Source organism: Danio rerio, chromosome 16 (assembly GCF_049306965.1).
Source record: "Danio rerio strain Tuebingen ecotype United States chromosome 16, GRCz12tu, whole genome shotgun sequence".
In the NCBI taxonomy this organism is placed as follows: Eukaryota; Metazoa; Chordata; class Actinopteri; order Cypriniformes; family Danionidae; genus Danio; species Danio rerio.
This window is the reverse complement of record NC_133191.1, coordinates 8,014,083-8,037,401: the sequence shown is the minus strand read 5'-3', so window position 1 is coordinate 8,037,401 and position 23,319 is coordinate 8,014,083. Positions and strand designations below refer to the sequence as shown.

At 36.8% G+C, this 23,319-nt stretch overlaps 2 protein-coding genes across 5 annotated transcripts; one reads left to right on the top strand and one right to left on the bottom strand.

Annotated features, from left to right (window-relative positions):
- Positions 1-4,414: 4,414 nt before the first annotated feature.
- ccr11.1 (chemokine (C-C motif) receptor 11.1) lies at positions 4,415-6,529 on the bottom strand. Its single transcript, XM_073926782.1, is given in 2 exon segments — positions 4,415-5,566; positions 6,511-6,529. Coding segments are annotated over 2 exon segments (1,044 nt in total). The 3' UTR covers positions 4,415-4,541.
- Positions 6,530-7,212: 683 nt separating this feature from the next.
- Positions 7,213-18,872, top strand: pimr209 (Pim proto-oncogene, serine/threonine kinase, related 209). Of its 4 annotated transcripts, none has more exons than XR_012391977.1 (11): positions 7,213-7,532; positions 8,515-9,012; positions 9,513-9,665; positions 10,162-11,064; positions 11,781-11,875; positions 12,002-12,052; positions 13,528-13,894; positions 14,011-14,142; positions 15,029-15,151; positions 17,574-17,722; positions 18,509-18,872. XR_012391977.1 is itself a non-coding variant. In XM_073925812.1 (10 exons), the coding sequence occupies exons 1-9, from the start codon at positions 7,325-7,327 to the stop codon at positions 15,124-15,126; spliced, it is 2,505 nt and encodes an 834-aa protein (XP_073781913.1). In that variant the 5' UTR covers positions 7,213-7,324; the 3' UTR covers positions 15,127-15,128; positions 18,509-18,872. The 4 variants fall into 4 exon arrangements, 2 of the variants coding, with proteins under 2 accessions (XP_073781913.1, XP_073781912.1); XR_012391976.1 differs by having other exon boundaries at positions 17,506-17,722; XM_073925812.1 differs by lacking the exon at positions 17,574-17,722 and having other exon boundaries at positions 15,029-15,128.
- Positions 18,873-23,319: the final 4,447 nt, after the last annotated feature.

Below are 23,319 nucleotides of genomic sequence, written 5' to 3'. Positions count from 1 at the left end.
AAGCATGAGTCAAGTCAAGTCAACTTTAATGTCAATCAAACCATGCAACAGTACATTACACAGCAGACTGAAACTGCGTTTCTCCCACACTCCAATGTGCAATTTAAAAACAAAAATATGACACACACTAGACATAAACTAAACATTTAACTAATATAGTACAAGATAAATTAAATAATAGACACTAATAAACTGTGAACAGCTACCATGTATCCTAAGAACAGCTACCATATATCCTAAAACAGCTACCATATATCCAGCTACCATATATCCCATAAGAAGGATGCTTTGAACTTCTGGTCTGCAGCTTGATGTGTATCTTCAAGGAGCTTAGAATGACCAAGCAGCGACACTCAATAGAACATTCCAATGCAACAGCAGCGCCCATTTCACCATCCAGCTTATCCAGCAAGTTTTTATGCAGCGGATGCCCTTCCAGCTGCAACCCATCTCTGGGAAACATCCACACACACATTCACACACACACTCACTACAGAAAATTTAGCTTTCCCAATTCACCTGTACCGCATGTCTTTGGACTGTGGGGGAAACAGGAGCACCCGGAGGAAACGCAGGGAGAACATGCAAACTCCACATAGAAACGCCAACTGATTCGAGGCTTGAACCAGCGACCCAACGACCTTCCTGCTGTGAGGTGACAGCACTACCTACTGCGCCGCTGCCTCATGAAAAGCAGCTGTTTTGTTTTTTATTTATTCATTTAAAAAGCCGACAAAGCTGAAATACAACCTGAAAGACGACAATACAACACTTACAATCATAGACTGGTGATTATCAGCACTTTTAATAGTTTACTTTACAGAATGTTTAATAAATTAACCATATTTGTTTTCTTGAAACTGTCCCTTTTAGGTGAAATTACTTTAAGTTACTTTAATAGTTTTCGGACTGGCATATTACCTACTGACATGTTAAAATAAATTAACATGACTTTCAATATGGGATGTTGATAACAGATTAGCAGTACTTTTTGTTGGAGCATTATATTATAATAGTACATGGTATTTTCTTCAGTGTTGTCTATTAAAAAAGACTTTCCTTCTTTTTAAAAAGCTTCTTTCTCCAAATTTATTTATACATACAGTACATACATATATACACACACACACACACACACACACACACATATATATATATATATATATATATATATATATATATATATATATATATATATATATATATATATATATATTTTTTTTTTTTTTTTTTTTTTGTATACTCATTTTTTCTCCACCCTAATTTGAGTAAAACAAAACAAAAAAATAGTAATTAAGTTATTTTGTTAACCTTACTTTTATGTTACATGTAAAACATATATTTTAAATATCAGATGTATTAAACAGTCTTGACAACATTTTGAATATTGTCTGTTTCCATTGGCATATTGTTTTAAAATGTTTTAAAATGTTACTTTTTAAAGGGGATGTACTCGTTTTAACTCATATTTAACTCCATATTGTAATTCATTCTGTCTAACAATATTATATATATATTTATTTTGATGCCTGTTTTTTTTTCATTTTTTAGCTAAATAAAAACAACAAAAATGTTTTTAGAATAGCATTTTTTTATTTTGTAGGGATTAGGGAAATTAATGTCTGTATTTATACTGTTTTTCACACACACACACAAAAAATTATTATTGACACCATTATAGAATAGATGATAGATGGTGAATGCAGCCACACCCCAAACAACTTTTAAAATGTACTGTAGTAGAATAATACAAAATGTAAATTACAAATTAAAATTAATACAAAATGCAAAAAGTTAACACAATCATGCAATTAATTTAATACAATAAATGTAAATCAACATAAGTGGCAGTGGTGATGCTGCTATGAAGCACTATGCACAAGTTAATGACTATGTGGTCATTTCTATAGGATTATTAATAAACATTTGTCAGAGTTATGAAAATGTAACAATTACATTGCTCAATTGATAAAAAGATGCACCAAATTTTTAGCTTCGGCTTAGTCCCTTTATTCATCAGGGGTCGCCACAGTGAAATGAACCGCCAACATATCCAGCATATGTTTCAAGCAGCGGATGCCCTTTCAGCTGCAACCCAGTACTGGAAAACATCCATACACACTCATTCACACACAAAAACTAAGGCCAATTTAGTTTGTTCAATTCACTTACACCGCACAACTTTGAACTGTGGGGGAAACTGGAACACTCAAAGGAAACCCACGCTAACTCGGGAAGAACATACGGAAACTCCATACAGAAACACAAACTGACCCAGCCGAGGCTTAAATCAGCAACCTTTATGCTGTGAGGCGACAGTGTTTACCACCGAGCCAACATGTCACCCGAAATGAACAATCAACCACAACAATTCTTCTACTAAAACTTATGAAGACTGAAAATGGTGTATTAAAAAAAATTAAGTCATTTAGGATGTAAAGCGTACAGATTGTGGCAACATATATTTTGCAGAGAGCACAGAAAGATAAACAGTTACACAAATGTGGTTATAAGTCGGTAAATAATAACTTCGGTAAATAAGTTTTGGATTTTTTTTTTTAATAATCTACAAAAAATATTAGAAGCCATTAACCCTCTTAAGGCAGGCGTTGCAGATTTGCAACAGATAAAAATTAACTACCTTATTACTCCAGATACATATTTTATGAGTTTTTTTACTCAGAAGTACCACTGCAGAACTTGGTTGTCCATTAGAAACAAACAGTATTCCCACTTGCACACCAGATGACACAAAAGACAAAAACTGTTTCTTGGAGTACACCATAAAGTGACTTGGAAACAGGGCCGGCCCGTGGCATAGGCAGTATAGGCCAATGCTAAGGGCGCTGTACATCCAGGGGGGCGCCACAAATGAGAGCGGTTAAGTTGGTTTTGTTTTCGGTTTTCCTGACACGTTCAGTGATAGACGGCAACTACTCTCAAATACCTCTTACCCTAAAAAGATCTAAAGTGTGTTTCCTACAAAAAGGAAAAGCTGGTTATGTTTCACAGCTGTCTTTTTCTTTTTTTTTCGCTCAACATTACGACCACTGCTCCATTTAAGCCCTCGCCAATATGCGTTCAGCCGGAAGAGCTCACGCCGAGCGGAGGCCTTGGTAAGGGACCGTCGGAAAAGTGCTTTTTTTTTCTTTTTTGGCTCCGTCCTGCGTGTTTTATTTTAAACACAACTAATTTTCTCTTAAATGAGCACAAACAGTTACTAAAGTAGTCGAATGCTTCATTATGGATCTGTGCATTCTTACATTAACACCCATGTTATCAAACAAATCACAATAAGAGATTCACTAGCTGCTCTTCACTAAATAACTATAGGAACTTTAATCAATATGCAAATACAATTAAAAGTGAATTAGATTTTATAGCTTTATTTAATTTCTGTATAGGCCATCGATTTTAATAAGCTAAACCTTTTATTTTATTGTCAATATTTTCTAATGTTTGCTATGTATTCTATCATTTGAAGCTATTTGTTGTCCCATATTTTTTACATCCAACGTTGGACAGATTGCTAATCAATAAACAGCTATAGTGCTATCTGTTAGTTTTGACGTCAGCTAATGTTATGGAAGGGCATAGATGTTATGGAAAATAGTAGTAATGTATCTACCCCCATCATTCCTTCCTCAAGCAAATGCGTAAATATTAAATCTTTTCAGCATTAATGTTAATTGCATTGGCATATTTATCTGACGTTTTCCCAGCTTGTAGTAGTCGATCAAAAAGCTATTTAGTTTCTTATGACTATACAGTGGAATTTACTGCGATGTGACAGGGGCCCCACCTGAAATCTTGCCTAGGGTGCCAAATTGCTTAGGGCCGGGCCTGCTTGGAAACATGACCTACTCAATGAGGATTTGAGATATTGGATTTGGATCCCATATTGTTTTTGTTGTTGTTCTGCCACAGAAAAGCAATGTGTTACATTGTTTGAAAAGTTGTATATAAAAAGTTATTGTTCATATTATATTCAGTCGTCAGTGTCTAATTACCACACTGGGCCAATGTTGCAAATCTGCAACATCCCAGAACGCCTTGCATGTGAAGGTCTCTCTAAAAATAAAGTCAGGATTCTATTGTACTACCCCATATGATAATTTTCCCCAAATATCAGATTTTCCCTGTTTCTAAAACTTAATTTGAGCCTGAGAGTTAAACACTAATAGTGATGTTGAAATATTGAATAAAATGTAATACTTGATGAAAGACTTCAAAAAGCCAAAACTGAAAAAAAAAACAATTATAATATTTGACTCTGAACAGTTGGTTTAAAACCAAACTACATGAACTTCTTATGACAAGTTATTTTTATAATTTGCATATTTGTATCAAATCTATTGTAGGAGTATTATACATGCTAAATATCAAGTTGTGTATTTTTTTCTACAAGCTTATTCTTAACTAAATTGACAACTTTAAAAGTGAACTCGATATAGATTCATTACTATGGGGAACTTGGTGTTGGTAAAAAGGTAAGGTCATTTAATCTGGAAAATAAAAATCTCTAAAGGAACATTTTTGCTTTATGTAATTTTTGTGGTCAAATATTCAGAAGATCTTTAGAAGATTGAGCTTCTTCTTTCAGATGCCTGTTGAGAGACAGTTGCGTATCGCCTGAAACACAATGGAAACTGATCTTTGACTGCTCCTCTGAACTGCTGACTGGCAAATGCATAGATGATTGGGTTGAGGCAACAGTGACTCAAGGCGATGGTTTCCACCCACTGCATGGCAAGACTCAAATCAATATGCCACTCGCAAGAAAAGAAGTACTCCATTCTCTGCAGGAACAGAAGAAATATGACAATGTTGTATGGGGTAAAGAAGAGAAAATAAACCGTTACCACAGCCAGGATCAGTTTGACCAGTTTGGGCTTTTTTTCTGATTTCATTCTGAACAGAGTAGAGATAATCCGGGAATAACAAAAGATCAGGATAATCAGAGGGAAAATCAAGCTCAGAAGGTTCATGTTAATGTAAGTGAAGGACATCCAGGATGTATTGTCAGGAAAATCAGGTTGGCAGGATTTTATGTGGTTTAAATCAAATTTCTCGTTGGCAAAAATGATGTTAGGTAAGGACGCCAACAGGCTGAGCATCCATACCAACAAGGCCAAACCCAATTTTGCAGAGCGGTTTCTGAAGAACATACAGTTGGGATGAATGATAATGGCATAGCGATCAAGCGTCAAGAGAACCATGAAGAAGATGCTGGCGTAGAGACCAATCATGAAGAGACCTGTGATGGTGTGACACATAAACTTGCCAAAAGTCCGCTGATTCATGGCATTGTGAGCCCAAAATGGAAGTGACACAAGGAAGAGTAGGTCAGATAGGGCTAGGTTGAGGAGGCACACGTCTGTCATGTTGGATTTTTGACGACATCTTATGAAGACCCACACGACCAGACCATTCCCAATGATGCCAATGATGAACACTATGCTGTACAGGATGGGAAGGAAAACCTCACTGAAAGCCTTCGTCTTGGCATCGTTGCATGGTGGTGCCAAATGTTCAGTTTCGTTATAATTGTAGTATTTATTAAAACCTGTACACAAAAAACCCAATTTTAGGCCATAAAACAAATGTAAACTTATAATATATGTATGCTAAGATCCTAATATTAACACAGCTGATCAACATTTCTTTAGTTTTATAGAAGACAAAATGTTTTTGTTTTTTAAAATAAATAAAGTAACAACTTAAACTTCACTTTGTGCTTCATGACATGGTTGGGAATGATTTTTGCATGTTGTAAACTGATCCTTACCTAAATATTCACATATACACTCACCGGCCACTTTATTAGGTACACCTTACTTGGACCCCGTTGGACCACTTTTGCTTTCAAAACTGCCTTATTCCCTTATGGTATAGTTTCAACAAGATACTAGAAATATTCCTCAGAGATTTTGGTCCATATTGACATGATAGCATCACGCAGTTGCTGCAGATTTGTTGACTACACATTCATGAATGTGAATCTCCCATTTCAACACACCCAAAGATGCTCTATTAAATGGTGTTGACACCAAATTCTGACCCTGCCATCCAAATGTCGCAGCAGAAATAAAGACTCATCAGACCAGGCAACGTTTTTCTAATCTTCTATTGTCCAGTTTTGGTAAACCTGTGTGAATTGTACCCTCAGTTTCCTGTTCTTAGCTGACAGGATTGGCACCCAGTGTGGTCTTCTGCTGCTGTAGCCCATCTGCCTCAAGGTTAAACATGTTGTGCGTTCATGTTCTTCTGCATACCTCGGTTGTAACGAGTGGTTATTTAAGTTACTATTGTCTTTGGAACCAGTCTGGCCATTGCATTTGCGCCCACAGAACTGCCACTCACTGGAATTTTTTTCTTTTTTAGACCATTCTCTGTAAACCCTAGAGATGGTTGTGCGTGAAAATCCCAGTAGATCAGCAGTTTCTGAAATATTCAGACCAGCCTCTCTGGCACCAACAACCATGCCACATTCAAAGTCACTTAAGTCACCTTTCTTCCCCATCCCCATTCTGTTGCTCGTGTAAACTGCAGCAGATCGCATTGACCATGTCTACATGCCTAAATGCATTTAGTTGTTGCCATGTGATTGGCCGATTAGAAATTTGCGTTAAAGTGCAGTTGGACAGGTGTACCTAATAAAGTGGCCGGTGATGGTAAATATAATTATTTTTTACTTTAGTACAAAGTAGAAAACTTTTTTTTTTTTTAAATGCCTTTGACATGTATTTTAATATCAATTTAAACATTTATTTTCGCCTAAAGAAAATACATTGAATCAAAGGTAAAATATTGTTTTTTATAGATGATTTATTAATTGATTTATTTTGGTTGACTTAAAAATAAAATCCCAGTAAAGTTGTACTTTGGACATAATTATTATAAATACATATAATGCTAAAAAAGGGAGGCAAACAAGCGCTGATGTAAAATCTGAATGCTTTAAACACAATCTTTAAAATATGAGTTGTATTAAAAATTTTGCAATTATATGTCAGAGGTTTGAATAGGGGAATACCTCTGGTTTACAAGCTCTGTTCATATGGTTAATATTGTTTTCCTGTGAACTGAGCCGCTCTGAAAACATTTAATGGGACGCTGAATATAACACTGATCAGGTATTTACAGCGCAGCCCCGCCCACATTCGATTGGCTGTCACGTCATAGAATAGAATGTGTTCGCGCGCACAGCTCAGTTCAGTGAAGATCCAAGCAGTAGCGAAGAAAATCACTTGAGAAGCGACTAGAAATCTTTCTTGACGTACAGTCGATAACTATAAACATAGTTTGAGAGCAGTTAGTGTGTATGTTAGATAAAGGTGGTTTCAAAGCACCTTTATATATTACAAATAACAGCATGTTTAAACGCTTTTCGTTACAAACCAGCAGCCCGATGTCCGCAGAAGCTCAGCCGAGGGTGAGTGACTCTGCACGGGCAGCTGCAGGAAAGACCACCCGCTCAACAGGATTGGAGGCTTCTCCTACAGCAGCAGCTATGGAGAACAGCCCAACTGGTAAATAGACAGAATCAATTGAGATATGAGAGACACAAAACCATCTATCAGATTAATGTTAGCTGTTCTTTGACATTAGAGATGGAGTTTGTAGCTACTGATTGGCTAAATGTTTGACTGTTTATTTATTTAGTTTTTATCACATCAGATAAAAGTTGAATTGTATTAGAAAATAATGTTAATATATAATTTAAATTGTTTATATACAAATATATATACAGCACTAATGAGAGAGTACCTGTAATTTCTCTATACTTTTTAGTAACAATAAGAAAAATATTAAATAGCTCTGTTATGACTGTGAATATTTCAAGAGAGTTTAATGTATTTAAAGGCACACTGATTTGTGCAATTAGAATTTTATATTTAATGATTAATTCTATCTAATTGAACAATGTAGAATCTGCAGTGTCATTTTAATTTAATTATTAAATGTTTGTCCCTAAATACTGCTTGACTACCCAGAAAACCAAAAAGTATGGTTTATTGCTCTGTATTAATCACTCTTGTCATTTATTATACTTTCTGCACAATTCCCTCCCCAACAAAATCATCCCGAATCGATCTTAATGAATCAATTCTTTCTAAATAGAGCTATTCAAGTCATATGGTGAAATTGTATTCATATCACAAATATATTGCAGACAAATTGCAATGTCCGATTTTTCCAATATCCAGCAGCCCTATAGACCATTTCAATATGGGGATGTCATTGGCCCATGAACAATTCCTTCTTGTTGTCAAACTGTTTCATAACTGTAAAAAACAGGGAATTCAATCATACCTCAACATTAAAACAGCTCTCATAACATTATTTATCAATATGTGGACCTTTTTGGAGTCTCGGAAGCTTTGAAAATGAAAAAAGTAAAACAGGAAATATGTTAGGACCATTGTTAATGTTTACGTTCCTGAAAATGGTTTATATGCTTATTTAATAATTTTTTTAATTTTTATTTTCTTTGCTTCTTCTTTTTTGTAGATAAACAAGCAAAAAGGTGGAAGAAAGGGATCCGTGCATTCTTTCGGCGAATAGGGAAGGGGCTCAAGCGTTGCACCCTCTGTTGGCCTGGAGAGAACATGTTGATCCCATTTCCATGCAGCGATCCCAATGAACCCCAGCCAGAATTATCTGGCCTCCAATGGGCATTATCAATCGATCCGTGCCCATCAGGTATTGAGCTGCCAATTAGTGCCAATCCTGAGCCACCATCAATATCAGGTCCATCAACAGTTGAGTTGACATCTGACAGTGATCTGGAGCCATCACTTGTTCCAAGTCTACTCGAGATCGATTTAGAGGACCAAGATCTATCCAGTCTGTTATCCGAGTTAACAACGATGCCAGAACCAGATTGTCTTACATGGGTAAAACCTGTGTCAAGTCTGACACCTGATTCTGAGATTCCATCCATCTCGGCTCCATCTGCATCTGAGATCACACCTGTATCAGGTCCATCTGGCTGTGGGCCAAATAATGGTAAGTTTTCATCATTATTATACCACTGTCAGTGTATTAATTGCACTTTCCGTATTTATTACTCTGTTTAGAGTTTTATACATGCAGCATAGGGTTTAAAAAGATAGTTCACTCCAAAATGTACCAATTTGTTCCAAACATGTGTTTTTTCTTCTGTTGAACACTGAAAGAGGATATTTTGAAGAAAGATGAAAACCTGTAACCATTGACAAACATAATGGGAAAAACAAATACTATGGAAGTCAATGAGTACAGGTTTCACAGCTTTTACAAAATATCTTCTTTTGTGTTCATCAGGAGAAAGAAAATCAAACATGGAACAAGTAAAGGGTGCGAAAATGATGACAAACTTTTCTTTATTTGGATGAACTTTCTCTTTAACGATGGATCTTGCATTAGTTAGACAACTTCACCAGCTTACATTCCTTCTTCATGAAGTTTGTTCTCTGTATTTGATCAATGATTTATGTTTCTTTCTTTCGAAACGCAAACAAAAATAGAGACGGGAAAGTCCATCTGTGCATTCTTCAACCGGACATGGAAGTCTTTTAAGGATCGTGTCCTCCTCTGGCGACGGGGCAACAAAGTGGGCCTAGATCCAGTTGGCGTCCCAGTGTCTCCACAGTATTTGGAAGATCTCCTGCCAGCAGTCGGTGAGTCTACTGTCAATATTATTATGTACTGTCTAGTTGTATTACTTGACTTTTCCCCTAATCTGCTGTTTTATATCTGGCTAGTCTGTATTATTAATGTTCTTCATATTGCAATTAATTTCCTGTGTGTAGTTTTTTTAGTATTACTACATTTCATTAATGTAATATATAAATATAAATAGTGAAAAGTTGAATGAAGGGGTCTATAGCAAATAATATCAAGGTCACAAAAAAAGAAAAGGAACATTCATGTGTGAATTATTTTTAGATTTGCCTTTTATTCTGCTCAAATGTGGCATAAATTGTTTTTTAAATTCAGAGCTAAAGCATTATCTCATACAGATATTTAGCAAAGAATGAATATTACAGAGACAGTTAAACTTCAGTGTTTTATCCTGCCAGTTGTTTCACCTTTATGTATTTACTCAGTGTTTAGGTTTCTTTATTATGTCTAGTCTCAGTATATTCTAGTGGTAATTTCAATTTGTTTTGACAGAAACACAAAGAAAAAGGAGGAAGAAAAAGAAGGAAGATCTCCGTCCACGTTTAAGTGGAAACTTTTGGGCGTTAACTGAACCAGCTCCATCTGGTTTTGAGGTGACACTTAAACCTTATCCAGCCAGCCCTGAGCCAAAAACAGACCCATGTCCAGCCGGCCCAGAGCCAAAGACAGACCCATGTCCAGCCAGCCCTGAGCCAAAGACAGATCCATGTCCAGCCAGCCCTGAGCCAAAGACAGACACATGTCCAGCCAGCCCTGAGCCAAAGACAGAGCCATGTCCAGCCAGCCCTGAGCCAAAGACAGACACATGTCCAGCCAGCCCTGAGCCAAAGACAGAGCCATGTCCAGCCAGCCCTGAGCCAAAGACAGAGCCATGTCCAGCCAGCCCTGAGCCAAAGACAGAGCCATGTCCAGCCAGCCCTGAGCCAAAGACAGACCCATGTCCAGCCAGCCCTGAGCCAAAGACAGAGCCATGTCCAGCCAGCCCTGAGCCAAAGACAGAGCCATGTCCAGCCAGCCCTGAGCCAAAGACAGAGCCATGTCCAGCCAGCCCTGAGCCAAAGACAGAGCCATGTCCAGCCAGCCCTGAGCCAAAGACAGAGCCATGTCCAGCCAGCCCTGAGTCAAAGACAGACCCATGTCCAGCAAGCCCTGAGCCAAAGACAGACCCATGTCCAGCCAGCTCTGAGCCTGTGGTCTACCAGGGTCCAGTTGATATTTGTGCTGATTCATTCAGTTCACCTCTAGATCCAGGCCTATCCGATCTTGTTTTGGAGGCAGTATCTGAATTAGGATCATCCAGTCACGAAGTGAAGCCTGATCTGGAGCCATCATCTGCATCGGGTCCATCCAGTTGTAAGCTGACGCCTGGTCCAATTTATTCTTGGCCGGGTAAAGGTGAGTGATTTCTAATTATTGGTCTACTTTGACAACTTCCAGTATAGTAGGGGTGTGCAAGATAATGATGATGGTATTGATATATAGTTATAAATATGGTGTCACAAAATACCTTGCTTAAAACTTTTTCATAATTTAGTGCACAACAATACGAGGATGCAGACAGAAACATAAAATCTTGAACGTACAATGTTAAATTTTGCTTTTTATTCAGCGATATTTAAAAGAAAACTATGTAATATACCTGTAATCATTCGTTTTTGAAAGGGGTTTTATAATTTATAAACATTTATTTAATATTTCTATTTTTTTAATCGAAAATTTGCTCAAAATAAAGATTGAAATAAAGTGAAAAATATGATCACATATGAATTAGAAATTTCTGAGTATATATCTTAAATTGTACAAAATACATAATGCTTTCCATGTGGACGATATATATAAACAATATATATAAACTATTAATTTGTTGAATTTCTAGAAAAGGTAATATATCGTGATATTTATCATTATCAGGATATGAGGGGACTTTTATTGTGAAATTAGATCTCCTAGCCATACAGTAGTTTCTTTACGTAACATTTATTAAATGACGTAATTGATATTTATGCTTCTTGTTTAATTCCTTGTTCAGTTTTCAACATGATGTACATTATATTATTATACAAGATTATCATTGAAAGTAGCAACTAATGTGTTTTTTCTTGTTTCATCAGGATCATTTTACTCCTTTTATGATGTGGGAAAGATTCTGGGAAGTGGAGCCTATGGCACTGTGAAGTTGGCGAGACGCAGATTTGATGGCCAGAAGGTAAACTATCCTTACTTCCATTTGTTTCTCTTAGTTTTTTCTAGTCTTTTCATCTGTTCTTTTTGTGTGAAATGTAACATATAAATAATTGCAGAACCACTTTTAAAACTGTTTTTCTCCCTGCAGGTTGCTGTCAAATTTCTTAAAAAGAACACATGGGACAAGTTTATCAATGTGGTGAGTTGACAAGACCTATCTCAATACAGACATTTACATTTGTGACCCTGGACCACAAGACCAGCCACAAGTGTCATTTATACATGATCTGAAAAGCTGCATAAATACACTTTCCATTGATGTGTGGTTTTTTAGAATAGAGCAATATTTGGCAGAGATACAACTGTTTGACAATCTGGAATCTGAGGGTTAAAAAAAAAATCACAATACTGAGAAAAATGCCTTTAAATGGTGTCCAAATTATGATCTTAGCAAAGGATATTACTAATCAGAAATTAGGTTTTGATATATTTACCGTAGAAAGTTCACAAAATGTCTTAGAATTTGACATATATTATAATATTAGATTTTTGACATAAAAGAAATCAATAATTTTGACCTTATTCTTCATGTACGAGCAGGCGCTGCCATTGAAATCTTTTTGGCTTAAGACTTCCAGTTTCATTCACTTCCGTTGATGTTTAGATGTTAATGCAGCCTGTTGATCAATTCTGATCTTAGCAAAGCATATTACTAATCAGAAATTAAATTTTGATATATTTACAGATATGTTTATGTCTTAGAATATTACACATATTAGCTATTATGATATTAGTTTTTAGTTTAATTTTGACCTTATTCTTTATTTACGAGCGGGTGCAGACTTTAAATTCTTTTTGACTCGATTCTCATTTACATTGTTTAGATGTTAAATGCAGCGCGTTAATGTTGCAAACTATTTTCTTCTTACATTCTTATGTATAGTCAAAAAAACACTTGTTTGTAGAGCCCTGTCCTCGCCTCATTGCACTGGCTACCTATAAAATACAGAGTTGATTTTAAAATTCTTCTTTTCACTTATAAAGCTTTGCACAATTCTGCCCCAGCCTATGTCAGCGAGCTTATTAGGCCATATGCAGCTTGTAGACCGTTAAGATCCCATGACCAGTGTCTTTTGTCTGTCCCTCGGTCTCGCTGCAAATCAAAAGGTGATAGAGCGTTCTGTGTTGCGGACCCAAGGCTCTGGAACAGTCTCCCTCTAAACATCAGAATCTCTCCTTCATTAGATGCTTTTAAATCTAACTTAAAGACTTATTTTTGCCTTTGAGTGACGCATGCATGTTATTTTTTATTATTTGTATTGTAGTATTACTTTTAAACATATTTCTTTGTATTTTTAATACCATTTTTGTTTTATTGTCTAGTTTATTTTATTGTAAAGCACTTTGGATCAACTACGGTTGTGTAAAATTGTGCTCTATGCATAACGTTTGCCTTGCCAAGTAGTTTGACTGTTTATCATTCCTGGTCATTTCTCTCATAGGCAACCGTTTAGGAAGCTCTAAAACAATGGCAAAAGCAAACACACTTCCGAATTGCAGAATAAGGTCAATATCTGTGCAGCATAAGACAGTTTTTTTGCTCCAGGGTCATATTTAAAGCACATTTGAACATGAAACATCGAAGCTAACCTTTTCTCAAATGACATTTTCCAGCCTGGATGTGCCAAACCTTTGGTTGCGGAAGTGGCAGTGAATCTGCTGCTGCGCAAATCCCAAAGCCCCCACATCGTACAAATGATCGATTGGTATGAGGAGCCAGAGAAGTACATCCTCATCATGGAATATCCAGATCCATGTGAGACCTTGGAAATGTTCATCAGTGGCAAAGGAGGATCACTAGGAGAAACTGTGGCTCGTGGCTTATTTCGCCAAGTGGTGCTCGCAGCCAAACACTGCGCTGACCAGAGCATCTTCCACAAAGACATCAAATCAGACAACATCCTGATCAACACGGACACGCTGCAGCTCAAATTGATTGACTTTGGCTGTAGTGAGCTTATTATGAACCCTACCTCTATAAGTGAGTTGAGTGTGTCTATTATGCATTATAAAATGTCATAGTTGGGGTTGGATTGGTCCCCAACAGTGGGCTGATATGCATGCAAGCTTAAAAACACTGTCTTGCTTTAATTTCAGATCATGAATGGGCCATGAAAGAAGCCATTTGCAGCTTGCGAAATCTGCTTATAGAAATGGTGAGCGGAGGCCAGCATTTTATGTCATTTCTGACCAGAAAAGATGATCAGTTGATTCCAGGATATTCCAAAGGTGAGACAACAGCACACAATGACATTAGCCCCTTTCACACAGTGATACCGGTAAATATCTGGAAAATTTCCGGACCGACTTTACCGGTATATTCAAAAAAACGCTGTTCACACAGGCGAGGACGTTACGGAATTTTTCCGGAAAAGAGCATTCACACATCCATCGCAAAATGCCGGTAAATTCTGACATCATTAACCAGAAATGAGCTGTAAACGGCTGCGCTTGTGTTTGTAAACATTTGACTACATCACAAACTCTTCGGATGGATCAGTATTGAGTACAACTCCAATGAAAACATATAGAGGAACACTTTTGCATGTCGAGATGTTCATGATATGTGTGTGCTGGCGCTATGGGCGCTCAAAGCTTAAAGGTAAACAAACAACGGATTATCATAAACATTTTATCGATGATTATTTACACAATTAAGAAGGAACATAGAAACATTATCTGACTAACATCTAGCAGCTAAACGTGTGTGGAAAAATATTCAAAGGCTTTTATTCTCATAAACCGCGCGCACGTGAATGCGTCTGACAGTTCTGATTGGCTAAAGCAGGTGTTTCACGTCAGCACGTTCTAGACGTGCACGCGCTCTTTCCGGCAATCTTCCTTCTGCATTCACACAGCGCAGCATTCCGGCAAATTACCGGTAATGTTACAACTTCTCTTTTCGGAAAATAGCCAGAACGAATTTACCGGTATTTTCAAAAAGGGCCTGTTCACAAATACAACCTTTCCGGAAAATTGCCGGTAATTTTCCGGAAAGGTCTGTATGTGTGAAAGGGGCTAATAACACCAGTAAACACACACATAACAGCTCTTGTAACAACATGTATAGGTTATAAAGAGCCTAATCGACTTTTCTTTTTGAAATCTTTCACAGAGTTTCAAGATCTGATAACTCAGTGCCATAAAAAAGATGACGGCGGAAGAGCAACGTTGGAGCAGATCTTGCAGCACCAATGGCTTCAGCAGGTTTGAAGGTATGAAGACACCCAAGGTGCAGGTAGGGGAACAGTTCCACATTTTGGATTCATTGTCTAGGAAGTTACTGGATGACTTAGAGAAGGAAATGAAAGCAGTCTAGAGACATAATAGAGTTGAATATGAGAGTGCATCTCCTCTTTTTGGGATACATAAGCCTAATTCATGGGGTCTCGGAAGAATCACATTTCAAAATGCAAACCCTGTAGATACAGCTGAATTTGGAGTAACTTGACTTACTAAAGGCTGATTTATACTTGTTAGTTCGCTTGAGTATGCTCAACGAATGTGACGTCACAGTGGTATTTGTGGAGGTTGGCTTTGGGTGCACGCGACTTGCTTTCGGCTGGTGGAGCGCATACAATTTTTTGAGACCCGAGCGAACAGTTTGCGTAGTGCTGCGATTCATTTGAGTTGAATATGAATCACCTTGAAGAGATTTTGTTACGCCTGTACAGACATCTGTATGACCCGTCCATGCGTGATCATAGGGTTAACCAGAGAAACCAAATGTGCTATAATTAGATATAAAATAAATAGACAACACGATGCTGAGCCGGCATCGCCGATCCTCCGCCCCGTCCCCGTCGCAAACCCGCTCGTGAAAAATACACACTTAGGCCACGATTACATTGATACATATTAATTTTAAAATGGCATTTTAGAACTAAATGATCCACATCCACACTGTTGTACTTAGAATTTCTGAACAGCCCTCCGTCCGCTGAAAACGCACATCACGTGACCACACACATAGCCACACACACTGTCATGCGCTTGTCTGAGCTCCAGAGAGCAGAACACGTTGGACAGTTTATCAAGGATGTACCGCTAGATCGCGTCTCACTATAGTTGTTAAACGGGGTATTTAATTAATCTTGTCTCTATCTAACGACTCTTCGGTCTTTTGAATCTATTAGGTAACGTGCCACATAGTCAGTAAACTGCTTCAATCTTTCGCTTTCACACTTGTACTTAGTAATTTTAGTGAAGACCTCAGATAATGTTGGTTGGTAGCTGTTGGTTGTGCACCTTTTTTACCAACCAAGCTTGTCGACGGCTTTATAACGAACAGATCACTCTGCTTATTCATGCCAGAGTCCTGCGGAAAAAGTGATTGACAGGTGGTAATTTGTGTGTAACTTATCATTGTTCATTTATGATTTGTTTATGGGTAAAACAAAGACCATGCGGATCAGGTAGTTGAAACATTAGGCTACAAATAATTCGTTATGAATGAATTAATTATTCATAAATAATTCATTCACCTCCGCCTATGACGACGATGCCATCTTCCATCACGATGTTTCACATTAGACATCGTTAGATGCCAAATTGGTCGACATCGACCAACCCTAATCTCCAGTAAAGCACAAAAAAGTCTCTAGATTTGTCACTAGTGGCTTTTTTGAAAATTTGTCGCTAAGGGGGTCTGAAAAGTTGCTAAATTTAGTGACAAAGTCGCTAAGTTGGCAACAATGGTTTCTCCGTCTGATTTTACGGTAGGTTTCTTTTGACCGCCCCTGTTGTTTTAAAAAAATATCTCAATGGAACACATATAACACATATAAAAGTCATGTCCGTTTCGCGAGTTGCGAGCGCACTAAGTGGAGGTTCACGACGGGGCGCCAGGCGAAAGTATAAATCAGCCATAGGAAACATTAAAAAATGTTTTTTTAGGACACGACTGGCCATGAGACCTACAATAGATCAAGTAATAAATTTCAATTTATTTTCATTTAATTTTAATCTCCTCACCAAGTATTACTATCGAGCAGTATTTCTCAACCCCAGTCCTCGCAAACCCCTGCCCGCTTGTTGCTATAATGGATACATCTGCCACAGGAAGTTAACCAGAATTATTTATAGAAATTAAACATTCATTGTATTGTATTAACATCTACCCCCACCCTGAAACTAAACACAATCCTCCCAGTAATGTACAAACTGAGTTATTCATATTATGTATTAAATTACACATTCAATTGTATTTTGTTAACACCCTAAACCCAACCCTCACTGTAGTGTAAAAATATTCATTATTGTTGTGCTGTGTTGCAAAAACGATGCTATATTGATGTGAGTATCTACAGCTGTATCCCTTCTAGCCTCCCTCTCCATCGTTCTGCACATTTCGTTCATTCAAATGGCATTTTAGTGTGTGATATGTTAATGTAAACGTTGCATCACACCACATCTGTGACAATATGACATTCTGACATTTCAACTTCGAGATGGGTAAGTATAACTTCATTTACTACATTTCTTTTTGTTGATAATTTTGTAAGTTACTCAATGAAAAGAAACTTTGCTATGTCGAAGTAGTTCATCCAAAAATGATTTAATCTCAAATGGTTCCAAACCTTTAAGTATTAGTTTCTTTAACGTGTCGAACGCTGATGAAGGTATTCTGAAGACATCTGAAAACCTGTTGACTTTCATAGTAGGAGAAAAAAATACTGTGGAAGTTAAATGGCTACAGGTTTCCAGCATTGATCAAAAAATGTTTGTGTCTACGGACGAAAAAAAAGGCAAAGAGGTTAAGAACACGTGGAGGTATCTCAGTGGAGGGTAAGTGGAATCATCACTTAAAGTATGCTATTGTGTTCTTTATTCATTCATTTATTGTGTTCTTTATTCATTCATTTATTGTGTTTTTTATTCATTCATTTATTGTGTTATTTATTTATTCATTTATTGTGTTATTTATTCATTCATTTATTGTGTTATTTATTTATTCATTTATTGTGTTATTTATTTATTCATTTATTGTGTTTTTTATTTATTCATTTATTGTGTTATTTATTTATTCATTTATTGTGTTTTTTATTCATTCATTTATTGTGTTATTTATTTATTCATTTATTGTGTTATTTATTTATTCATTTATTGTGTTTTTTTATTCATTCATTTATTGTGTTATTTATTTATTCATTTATTGTGTTTTTTATTCATTCATTTATTGTGTTATTTATTTATTCATTTATTGTGTTATTTATTTATTCATTTATTGTGTTATTTATTTATTCATTTATTGTGTTTTTTATTCATTCATTTATTGTGTTATTTATTTATTCATTTATTGTGTTTTTTATTCATTCATTTATTGTGTTATTTATTTATTCATTTATTGTGTTATTTATTTATTCATTTATTGTGTTATTTATTCATTCATTTATTGTGTTATTTATTTATTCATTTATTGTGTTATTTATTTATTCATTTATTGTGTTTTTTATTCATTCATTTATTGTGTTATTTATTTATTCATTTATTGTGTTATTTATTCATTCATTTATTGTGTTTTTTATTTATTCATTTATTGTGTTATTTATTTATTCATTTATTGTGTTATTTATTTATTCATTTATTTATTCAGAACAATCGCCTTCCACTATCATATGACGTAGAACAGAGTGTCTAAAGCACACATCTCCTGCAGTCTAGGAGTGTGTCTAGTCCATATTGGAGACAGATGTGATGGGGTCTTTGCTGGCTCACCCATAGAACAGGCATCGGATGGAAAAAAGTTGAAGGTTCCAGATGATCAGCAGATACAGTTTCAGGAGCAGAGCATCTTGGGAACGCAGCAGATGCAGCTTTACCCTGGTCGGGATCGAGTGAACACAACAATGCAGCAAGTGTGGTGGAAAATAGCCTCGGCTGTTTATCATCTCACTGGAGGATCCTGCAGATTAGGATCAACATACATTGTGACTAAATAAAGATTTTTTATATGTACAGTTGTAGTCAAAATCATTATTCTTTCAGTAAAATTTTGAAGGGAGTTCAATGGTAAAATGCATGCCAGAGTACTTTCCGATTCATTTCGCATTACATATAAGCCGAAGGAGAGTGAGTGACTAATCGCAGGATTGCTACAAGTTAACTTGGGATTAGTCACAAATGATTCATCTGATCTCAGTGTACCTTAGCTTAATACAGTGTTGCATTTTGAAACTGCAAACAACAAGATCAGATATTGAAATGTAAGAAATTAAAAGCTGAAACATATTCTAGTGTTTTATATAGATGCACCAAAATGAAAATTCTTGAAGTGCTTCATTATAATCTCAACACAGGCTCATCCTGAAAACAGAGCCTTATAAAAGTTTCTGGAGATCACGATTTATGTAACCAGAGCTATGTATGGCTGCATTTCGTCTTTAAAACGAATGCTACTGTAACCCAGCCAGTCCTGTGCCACCCAACCCACTCCGAGCTGGTATCCCAGCAAACAAATTTCGGTTGTAAGAACGTTCTCATAACGTTATGTGTAACGTTCCAAGAATGTTAAAATGTCCAGTTTGCTTAATGTTGCTGGAACGTTTTTATGGTTAGAGTAACGTTGTTACAACGTTTTTAAAACCACAATTTCCACCAAAATATAACGTTCTAATAACGTTTATTTGGAACGTTACAAGAACGTTAACAACGTTATGAGACCCTTCTAAAAACGTTCTATTGATAACGTTTTATGCAAACATTTCCACAACTTTGAAAGAACGTTAGTGAATGTTCTGGGAACATTCCCTGTTAGCTGGGATTGAACCGGCGACCTTTCGCATGGGAGTCGGGTGCTCTACCAAGGAGGCTAAAGACCATGGCCTCTGGCGTCTGTCGCTAGAGCACCTTTAGAGGTCAGAGGAGTGAGGTTTACCTGCACAGCACTCACTAGCTGGCCTCCGTTACACTACGGGGCGGTATGATGCCGTTCCTTTTCTCGCTTACCCGTTGACCGATTACCTGCATATGGACGGCTTTTCCGTTGCTACTAGTTTGTCCGGTAGCTCGACACATACGTCGGCGGACTCGAGATGCAGAGCGGAGTTGACCACAATGATGAGGTCCGGTTAAGAACGCTTCCAGAAAAGAAATGAAACAAAAACAGAAGCCAACAAATAAAATAAACAAGTAAATAACAGGGTGAGAATGTGGTAAAATCTGAAAACGTGGTGAAAATCAGGCGAGGGCTTTTCTTTTTCTGGATTGCTTTTCAAAACACTATGGTTGGGTTTAGGGAAGTGGGTGGGCAGGTCAATCAATGCTTTTGAAAACACTATTAGTTGGGTTTAGGGAAGGAGGAGGGTGGGGGGATTGGTTGACAGTGTCGTCTGGTGCATTTACGCGAGAAGAGCAGGCATGAATGGCACTCGCACTACACAGCAACCTCTGGTGGACTCGCCCAAATAAAAACAGCAAAAAACGTAGCTTTTAAGAGTGGGTAAGTGGGAATGTGGTGCTTTATCCAGGATGATTCTGATTGGGAAATGGTGATCAGGTGTGTATGAACTCACAACTGATGATTGATATATGCTGTTTAAAATATGTAAATTACTTTGGTCATTTTTGTGGCTATTAAGCTAAATAAAGCAAACTTGTAACTTAAAAAGTAGGACTTGATGCAACAGAGAAAAACAGAAGCTATAATTATAACTGCTATGCAAATTATTACTTCAGCAATTGAAATGTTTTTTTTTGTTTGTTTGTTTGTTTGTTTTTTTAATACACACACACACATACATAATGGTCGGTGTTGTGTCAAAGCTATATGAACCATGTTGTGTGAGGGAAGACTTTCAAGTCTTCATCATATTGGCAGAAGCCAATCATACGCGTTTAGAGCCGGAAAAAGAATTGATCCGCTCACCTCTCGAGTCCTCTATCGGGTCTGAGTCACTCGTTCCTCACGGGCCAATCATTCGCGTTTAGAGCTGGAAAAAGAATTGAACCGTTCATCTCTCGAGTCCTCGGGTTTGAGTCATTCTGTCACGTGATAAACGAACGATCATGGCTCCTATCGGCTTAGACTGTGCAGTGGTTAAGATTATATGTGACCCAGTGGCGCCCCCAGAAAATTTTCATAGGGGTGGCCAGAAGAGGCCACACCAAATCTTAGGGTGGCACACAAAAAATAATTAATTTAGTGTAATGTTATATTTTTATTTCTGGTAAATTAAATAATGTGATTTTAATTAATTTAATTAATTAGTCTTAAAATATCACAATTTATTCCTTGAAATAATTCAGCAAGTACATGTGCAAACCAAATAAAAATCAATATTTAGTTTAAAAACACTGCTCATATAAAGAAATAACTTTTCAGTTATTTTTCACATTTATTGTACAGCATACAGTATATGCCATGTCTAAAATTAATGGAGATTAATGAGTTAAATAATAAAACAAACGAATGAACAAAAGGCATTACTATATATACACACACACACACTCACTATACAGACCCTAATAATATAATTTATCTATATCCCTTTTTGAGCCACTTTATTAATGCGGCTTCTTCTATTGATGTACCTTAAGGTAAATATCATATAGCCATTAGTGTCTATTGAGAGAGTGTGTGTGTGCTGTCAACGACTATCAGGGAGGGCAGTTTGGTTGACACCCTGGGCGAACCACCCCATATACCCACCCTCCTTAAATACATTTATTTTTCAATAGATATAAAAATTTATTTATATTTATTCTAAATAAATACAATTTATATTAAGATTATTATACAATTATTATTCTAAAAAAATAACAGACATCAATCCTAAATGTTACTGGAAAACAATGTAACAGAGTGATATGCTAAGATCACTTAGGAAACACTTTGCATGAATATTAGTTATGACAATTCTATAGAATACAAAAATATGTGTTTTATAGTATTATCTGTGGTCTTAGACCCGAATTATGGCTGAGAATTAATGTTATGAAGTCTTACCTCCCTCGTTATCCCTCCTTTCTGCTTTATAGCCATGCTTAGTGAAAGTATCATCATCATCATATTATATAAACTTTAGTTTTGTCGACTTTCAAAACTCACTGCGTGCTGACACCTCTTCACAAAAGAATTACTCCGGTTTCACGGCGCATGAGCGGCGCGTTTTTTATCAGCGTGCATGTAAACAACCGGGATTCACACACACGAGTGCGTGAGGCGCACGGGAATGGTTTTCTGCGCGCATGCGTCAGTTTGCTTTCACCAGCGTTGTTTCTGTTGCACATAGAGAACGCGTGAAAAAGATGTGAACGAACGGCCCTTAATGTCTTTATTCTGGGATTGCCACTCTAAGTTAACTCACGTGCATAAAGTAAATGGTATCCCAATGCTTTTACTAGGGGATGTTTTTTGCTGCACCATCTCCGCGTGCCGCCCCCAGCAAGATACTTGCGACGCCGCCCTGGCATTTGGCATATTGCCCAAATCCGCTACTGGGGAAGAGAGGTGCAGTGAATCAGCTACCTTAGTGGCACAAACAATAACTGCATGTTATTTATTTATCTATAGAAACATCGAGAATTTACATAAGTACATTTAAGTTAATAATATCAATAGCAAAATCATATTGGGGTGGCCACAGGGGTGGCCAGAGTTTACCCAGGGGTGGCCGTGGCCACCCCTGGCCACCCCTTGGGGGCGCCCCTGATGTGACTGGCAGTGTAACGTGAATGAATCCCTTACATTTGAAGGCATGAAGAGGTGAGCTGAGCAAAGAGACAACAATACCTTCATAGACAAAAGAGCAGGTAAACATTGAATTATTATTTTCTCCTTCTTATATTCTACTTATTACTTATTTGTCGTGCAATCAACCTTTTGGGCTAGTTGTAGATGTGTTTGGAAGCAATTCGAAACATTTTAATAATATTTTGCCAAATTGAACCAAATGAACGAAATGGCTCGGAAAAAGATTCGTTCATCTTAATGAACGAGACTCAAAGATCCGAGTCAGTAAAATGATCCGAACTCCCCATCTCTAGTTAGCACACCCTAACAGCTAATGCTCATCACAATCAACTTTTCCCACGAGCAGAAAAGAGTATCATCATGTAGAAGGTGCTCAGTGTCACACACATAAAATTAAAGTCATGAAATAAACATTGTTTATCAACGTTAGATGTAACATAAATCTCTAATGTACATAACTGATGGGGAAACAACTAAAAAGATCCATATTAATGTCAACAAAATGCATAAAAAGTGTTGTGCCATGTAGGAAATTCTGGGAAAGTCAATTTACGGTTATTCGCCGTATATATTAAGGAAACATACCGTTAACCAGGTTACGGATTTTTACTGTAGCATTTTTACAGTTTTTTACCGTTGAAATCACGGCCATTTTTTACAGTGTACCACAAAAATGACCAGATGTGAGTAAAAAAAAAGAATTTCAGACAGTA

What these genes read in the sequence shown, in the direction of transcription:
- pimr209 (XM_073925812.1), top strand. Translation starts at nt 7,325, where the DNA reads ATGTTAGATAAAGGTGGTTTCAAAGCACCTTTATATATTACAAATAAC. An exon ending in TATGGAGAACAGCCCAACTG is followed by an intron (nt 7,533 to 8,514) that starts GTAAATAGACAG and finishes TCTTTTTTGTAG; the next exon opens with ATAAACAAGCAAAAAGGTGG. An exon ending in GGGACAAGTTTATCAATGTG is followed by an intron (nt 12,053 to 13,527) that starts GTGAGTTGACAA and finishes GACATTTTCCAG; the next exon opens with CCTGGATGTGCCAAACCTTT.